This window comes from Choristoneura fumiferana, chromosome 3, assembly GCF_025370935.1.
Source record: "Choristoneura fumiferana chromosome 3, NRCan_CFum_1, whole genome shotgun sequence".
Lineage (NCBI taxonomy): Eukaryota > Metazoa > Arthropoda > Insecta > Lepidoptera > Tortricidae > Choristoneura > Choristoneura fumiferana.
This window is the reverse complement of record NC_133474.1, coordinates 3451-10414: the sequence shown is the minus strand read 5'-3', so window position 1 is coordinate 10414 and position 6964 is coordinate 3451. Positions and strand designations below refer to the sequence as shown.

The 6964-nt window shown below is 40.1% G+C and overlaps 2 protein-coding genes across 2 annotated transcripts; both read left to right on the top strand.

Moving 5' to 3' along the window:
• Positions 1-450: 450 nt before the first annotated feature.
• Positions 451-2012, top strand: LOC141426145 (uncharacterized). Its single transcript, XM_074085005.1, has 3 exons — positions 451-583; positions 784-866; positions 1772-2012. Exons 1-3 carry the CDS (start codon positions 484-486, stop codon positions 1976-1978), a joined length of 390 nt encoding a protein of 129 aa, XP_073941106.1. The 5' UTR covers positions 451-483; the 3' UTR covers positions 1979-2012.
• A 2905-nt stretch (positions 2013-4917) lies between these two features.
• LOC141426291 (uncharacterized) lies at positions 4918-6596 on the top strand. The gene is made up of 3 exons (XM_074085137.1): positions 4918-5032; positions 5224-5303; positions 6325-6596. Exons 1-3 carry the CDS (start codon positions 4933-4935, stop codon positions 6502-6504), a joined length of 360 nt encoding a protein of 119 aa, XP_073941238.1. The 5' UTR covers positions 4918-4932; the 3' UTR covers positions 6505-6596.
• Positions 6597-6964: the final 368 nt, after the last annotated feature.

The following is a 6964-nucleotide window of genomic DNA, read 5'->3' as shown; positions in this document are numbered from 1 at the left end:
CAGCTGAGCTGGCAACGTTGCATTTTTGTTAGTGTTTTTCGATTATTCCATTAAAAATAACGGCTAAAAAACGATCTAACGATGTTTAAAGCAAATAAAAGACTTATACTTAACGAATAAATTGGCACACATCTATGTACATAAAAGAAGAAACTGACTGACTGACTGACTGACTTATAGATCAACGCACAACCCAAATCGAATAGAATAGAAGGAATAAGAAACATGCATCTAGTACATAGATGTCAATGGTATAAAGGCTCTTAACCGCATTTAATTTTTTCAACACGCAATTTAGTTACGATTAAATTACATGCTGAAAATGTATGAGTAATCATAATAGTGCTGAGTTATTTAATGGTAGAAAAATAATATTATGATATTCAGTATGGAAAAGATCGATTGAGCAAAGCATCGTTCACGGTGGCGCGGGGCGCGTTATAAGCGGCGCGCGCGCCGGCAGCGGGCACCCGTCTCCCCGCCATGTCCCCGCTCGCTCGCTCGCTGCTCGCGCTCGCCGCCGCCGCGCTGCTGCTCGGCGCATGCGCGGAGCCACTGCCACAATGCACTACAGTTGTAGAAGGTCTTACATTATGCTTTTGGGTTATTTATTACTTCTCATCTCAGCAGTCACGACACGAGAATGCTTTCATGTCAATACGAGTAACATTAAAACTACACTTGTAATGCTGTGGATGAACCTCGGTCGTTGCAGGTACCGTGTGCATATTTTTTTTATCATATTAAGAGCGAGTAGCACTCATACTCGTTTTTTATTTACAGGATCAGTCGGAACGTCGGAAGTAATAGTCTCGGAATTGAGTCTGGATCAGGCAGACAGCGTCATTGACCTTCCTTCTGATGATGTAAGATAAATCAAACATCAGTTCAATTGAAGTATTTTTGATTAATTTCATCATCATCATATTAGCCGTAGGACGTCCACTCTTGGACTTAGACCTCCCCCATAAGCCTCTATTTACTTCGGTTGCAAGCGGCCTGCATCTATAGTGAACCAACGACTTTAACCGGGCCTACTACGAAATTCGAAGATCGTATCGTCCCGTCTTTCTCACTCTCGTAGTAAATAATATAGGCGTCAATGGGACAGCAAGATACAAAGTTCGAACTTTGTAATTCGTAGTACCAGGTCACCCGTCTATCCCGTTGGTGGCCGTCCTAAGCTTGCCGATAAAAATATCATTTATTTCATTAAACATTCGTAGTAGTAGTTAAACATTTTAAAATGATGTGCCTAGATAACAAACTGGTCGACTGCATGAAAACTAAAAAGAATACGTAAGTAAAAAAGTTATAGCATAGCAATTTTCAGTACGAACCCTGGGCGGCCCATCCGGGATTTCGGATCGCGCTCAACGCGAAAATTATATCGAGAAGTGTTTGTGATACGTTACTCATAGTCAGTCAATGTTTTGTTATTCTTACAATTTCAATTTCAATATCAGAAAACAACCACTAGTTTGGGTAAACCTCTGTTGAGACGAATTCGGCAAGAATCTCAACCTATATTTTTTAAACAACTACAAAGTTATTAAATAACGTTCATCTAAATTCTAAAGTACCTATTTAACATAACTACGATTTTAACGCGGTGAACAAGATGCTTGAAGTAAGTGTATGTTTTGATACGATCATATTTTCGTAAATATTTTTGGAGGAGGAGGAATGTCATGTTTCGCACTTGAATTTGGTGGAATCTGCTGCGCGCTAAATTAAAACATTAAATGTATGTATATTTGTTGTGTTGCAGGCATGTGGTCCCCTCGAGATGAAGCTGGTGGGCGTGGAGGTGACGGCGTGCGACCCGTACGAGGGGGCGGCCGCCCCGCGGGTGGAGCCGCTGGACCTGCCGGGCGGACATCGCGTGCGCATCACGTGCGCAATGACCGACGGCCAGCAGTGCCCTCAGGGCATCGCTGTCACTATCCGAGATAGATGTGATAATGATATTCAATAGATACATGTCATTAAACTGTTCGTCGGTAAAACAAGAGTTGTTTTAATGTCCTTAGCGAAGACAGAGGTTATAACAGGCGGTTATAAAACGCAGTTATAGGTTCATGATTCACGTTCCAAAATCTCACTTTAGGTTCGAGTCCGTCTTCGACGTGCAGATAGTCCAAATGCAGTTGAGAACCACACTTAAGCTTCGGTTTTTAAGGAAATCAGTGCTGTCATAATAGTGGCCGTAATACAGCGGTGAATGACGGCACTAGGACGTTTTCTACGTAAACAATTTGGTGAGATTTCCAAGAGAGACTTAGCCGACACCGTTCGTTTACATAGACAGTTCTAGTGACCGAAGATTTAATCAACGCGTCAGCGACCATTGCGCATGGCTGCACGTTCCTCGCAACAAACTTGCTTGACAACACCTTATCTATCACAATAGATACATATAAATTTCACGACTTTTCTAGGATACGAAAATCCCTATCCCACTAAACATGCGTTTTTGTAAAATTTCCTATAGATTTCATCACTGAAATACTATGCCAGTGCACATACCAGGTGCCAAATCAGCCGCAAAGCCAAGCTTTCCTCTTGTTGTGCACAGCAAAGCTTATTTTAGCTACATTCAAGTTTGAAAAATATCATAATATGATATAATATTTAATTGTTATTACGCCAGGTAAATTCCGGGTAGATGCATCGCCTTCTTTCTAGTTTACTGTAGTAGTAATAATAATATAATAACAATAATTTTTATTATTGAACCTACCAGCGAATAACCTTTATGACACAAGACGGTAAATGCAGTCGAGTTCAAAGGTGTAGCTCACTGGCTCAGTAACGGACTATTCCCTTCGGCCTTGAATAATCCTACTTAAGTAGGTAGTATTTGAAAAACAAAAACATGCATGCATGTCTATGCCGAATGATGATATCCGAAGGCAAATGCACGAGTTGTAAATGTCCATATAATATTTGAGGAGTTCACTCGATTTCCCTAGGACCCACTCATTAGATCTTAACTTGGTGATAATTTAACCCAATTGAAAGTGTTCTGATTCCAACAATAAAAAAAAACCAATACGATGGAGTTCTGAGGTAACAAAGTAACTAAAATAAAGCGATTGAAAGACCACTTTCTTTTTTGAAGCGGTAAAAGGTGAAGGATCAATTATTTTCCAAGTCCATGTAAGCGAGTTATGTTCCAACAAATAAAAATATGAAGAGAAGATTGATTAAATTTTAATGATACGCTCGAAATCAAAATTATAAAGCTAATTTACTTCAGAATACTGATTCAGTAACTATGCAAAAGATCGATTAAACATTAGCCGCGGAGACGCCGGGCATGCGGCGCGCGCGCAACCAGTGGAACCAAGTCGACAATGTCACTGACAATTGCCACGTTTTTGAAATATAGTGGAGGAAATGAAGCAAGTTGCTGTATGGAGACCCATGCATTAATTTCTCAGTCGATGAAATTTTGCTTGGTTATTGTATAGTATGAGCCGAAACTAACATATACATATAAAAAACACTCCTAAGTTAGGTATTTATACGTAAAAAAACAAGTATGTTTATATATTGAACCGAATAATTGCTCTGTCCAAAATTATTTTATCAAATAAGTCATTTGTATCAGTATGTGATACTAGAAAAAAATCTAAAACTTTTGTCAAACATGAGAATATTTTTTTTTGTGATAATTCCTTTTTTTAGACTTGCTCTGTAAAATTGCTCTGTCATTTTTTTCTTCTTTTATGATCTTAGAATGTAATTTGGCGTAGTGGGTAAGAAAATCCAAAAAAGAATGCATACCCAAATTTATGTATTTTAGAACTATAAAAACTGAGTGGAAAAATTCTCAGCCTGATTTCTTTTTAAATATATACTAAGTAGTCACGTATACACTTAAATCCAAAATATAAAAAACCCGCTTGTACACCCCGCTCCCTACACCCCGCTCCCTACACACTGCTCCCGATATGTTTAAGTAAACGCTCGTTATTTTTTGGATGTTTTTATAATTGAATGGAAAGAAAACTGTGAACTTAATTCAATAAATAAAATGGATAGAGAAATTTTCAACAGCGAGTAAAAAGACAATTTCTGAAAATAGTACCCACCAAAAACATAAATGTAAAAAAGGAGAGCCAAGTTCAAAACAAAAAGTATGCTTGGCTGTGGGCTTCGCCGCAAAAAGAATGGAGATCTAAATGAGTGCCAAGTTCTATGCAAAATCCAAATATGTATTTATAGGAACAAAATAACATTATGAACAAGTATTTAACTATTTCTTTGCTTTATTGGATACCTATAACAATTGTTGTTATTTAAAATGTGAGATCTTAAAGTAGGCGAGATTTGACTTGGCCAGTTTTCATTACATCAGTCATTTTATAAAGTTGTTCAACATATTTAATTCTGATAAAAACTGGCCAAGTCAAATCTAACGTACTTTAAGATCTCACATTTTAAATAACAGCAATTGTTAAAGGTATCCAATGAAGCAAAGAAATAAAGCCGTAGCCCGTGACTGCGTTTGCGACGAACTCGTTTATTCGTTAACTATACAATTTTAATTATTGTCTGGGATAACAATTGTTATCTTAATGTTCTTCTCCGGGTCTCTAACTAAGTACCTACCTTTGTATTAAATATCATCACCAAGATTGAATGAGTAGTTTAAATGTGAAAACTTAACAAAGAAATAACATACCACCTCAGATTCGTATCAATGAACTGAATCAATTACTTTGCTCACCCGCGACCTTCGTCTCCGCAAAGTAACGCTAACGCCCGATTTGATAAATTATTCACATTCGTATTTATAATATTAGTAACGAATTTTTTCATAAAACTGAATTTCATGGATAATATCTATTAAGCATTGGTCGCGGTGGCGCGGGCGCGTTATAAGCGTTGCGCGCGGCGGGCGCGGGCACCCGTCTCCCCGCCATGTCCCCGCTCGCTCGCTCGCTGCTCGCGCTCGCCGCCGCCGCGCTGCTGCACGGCGCATGCGCGATCCCAGACCCACATTGCACTACAGCTAGTGGAGGTAGTATAATGGCTTTGGTTATTTATTACTTCTTCACTTCCCAGTACTGTTGACGCGACACGCATTCGTGTTAACATGAAATGGTAGACAAGAGTTCCCGGTGGCGTGTGCATTATGATATTTTAATAATAAAAAATTACGTATATAGGTAGCCGACATTAGCCGTACTCAGACTACTTTTTTATTTACAGGATGGGATGGAGATTTCGATATACATGTCCTGGACTTTCATTTGGATCAGTCAGATAGCCTCACTGACCTGCCTTCTGATGTAAGATACCTACACAGGAATCGAATAACACGATAAAACATAACATTATGTGCTGATAGCGCTAAATCGTAATGTTTTCTCAAACACGTTTCAACCTCGATTTGCTCGACTTCAATAGTATTTAATACTTACGAGTACTTATTATAATGTTTTAATATTAGAGCTGGTAGGACTGTCAAATTTCGCTCGTGACATGCGTTCTTAAAGTGCGCTTGTCCTTATGCGCGCAAATCGTAGGTAGCGGGGCTACTACGAAACTCGAAAATCGAAGTTCGTGTCGTTCCGTCCCTCCGACACTTATACTATTTAATACGAGAGTGAGGTGGACGGTACGAGATACAAACTTCGGTTTTCGAATTTCGTAGTAGGCCCTCAGACTGCCGCCGCCGAGCAGTGGCCACCGACGGCGCTGTGCCGTTACCGCGCCGCAATCGCATAAAAATTCAAAGCAATGAGGGCTATCGTTTTTTGTCTCACTAGATGGCGCACTGTTGCGTGAGGTTTTAAGTATGGCTTTCAAAGTCTGTTATTACGGGTGTGAAAACAAAGTTTAGATTAAAATCATATTTAATACACCTTAAAACCGTACCATAAAAATATCGAGCATGCCGCAGTGTTGCATAGTCCCCGTTTTGTTCGGAAAAAAGGGAGGACAAAGGTTTCTGAAAGACAAAACTGTCTCGAAACACCGACATTCATTGCCCCGGAACGCATATTTGCCATAATTAATTTCAGATATTGCAAAATATTCACAAAATTATTCTAATTATAAATAAACCCGCGTAGCTCACCCAAAAACTATGAGATTTGACATTTCGGAGACCTCACGCTACACTAGCGCCTCTAGTGGCGAATTCATACGCGATAGCCCTCATTGATCGCACTCGGTTCGCTCCATCATCTGCACCACGCCGCTCGCACCCGCGTAGACCACTATGATGGGCATTACTGTTTATTGCTTCACGTTTGCGCCAAGATCGCAATGCTCTCTGAAATTAAAGCCACCCCTCGTGTGTTGCAGAGGTGTCCCTGGTACGCTGATCAGGTGGGCGTGGTGGTCCGGGCGTGCGACCCGTACGGCGCGGCGCCGCTCCTCGAGCTGCAGGACGGCGGCCGGCGCGTGCACGTCACGTGCTCGTGGACCGACGGCCAGCAGTGCCCCGACGGCATCGACGTGAGCGTCCAACAAAATTGCCGTTGAATAGTTCAACAGTGAAATACAAGTTGTTTTAATGTCCTTACCAAATATCCGTCCACGGTTCACATTACAACAACACGCTTCTCTGGCCAGCATTTTTTCTATAAAATATAAAAGCCGACAAACGGGCATAGATACGCGGAACAAAACTCGAATTTAAATCATAAAAAATGACTTGCTTAAAACACATGTCTCATTCCAAATGAAACTAAAGTCGGTTTTTTCTCAGATGATCTTTCGACACAATCATAACACTTGGTAGGTAAATAAATATCACTTCGCGCAGAACTCATTCGCTAGAATTTTAAATAGCTGAATTTCACCTGGCGTTAAAGTTCTGCCCGAGGCTTTGTCCCTACTGTGGAGAACTAAAAGCAAATCTCTACTTAGTGCGCTTCAATGCTCCTGATATAAGTATCTGTTTTTTTTCCCACACTTTTTATTTTTAACCCATTCAAAAACT

What these genes read in the sequence shown, in the direction of transcription:
- LOC141426145 (XM_074085005.1), top strand. Translation starts at nt 484, where the DNA reads ATGTCCCCGCTCGCTCGCTCGCTGCTCGCGCTCGCCGCCGCCGCGCTG. An exon ending in ATGCACTACAGTTGTAGAAG is followed by an intron (nt 584 to 783) that starts GTCTTACATTAT and finishes TTTTATTTACAG; the next exon opens with GATCAGTCGGAACGTCGGAA. An exon ending in TTGACCTTCCTTCTGATGAT is followed by an intron (nt 867 to 1,771) that starts GTAAGATAAATC and finishes GTTGTGTTGCAG; the next exon opens with GCATGTGGTCCCCTCGAGAT.
- LOC141426291 (XM_074085137.1), top strand. Translation starts at nt 4,933, where the DNA reads ATGTCCCCGCTCGCTCGCTCGCTGCTCGCGCTCGCCGCCGCCGCGCTG. An exon ending in TTGCACTACAGCTAGTGGAG is followed by an intron (nt 5,033 to 5,223) that starts GTAGTATAATGG and finishes TTTTATTTACAG; the next exon opens with GATGGGATGGAGATTTCGAT. An exon ending in TCACTGACCTGCCTTCTGAT is followed by an intron (nt 5,304 to 6,324) that starts GTAAGATACCTA and finishes CGTGTGTTGCAG; the next exon opens with AGGTGTCCCTGGTACGCTGA.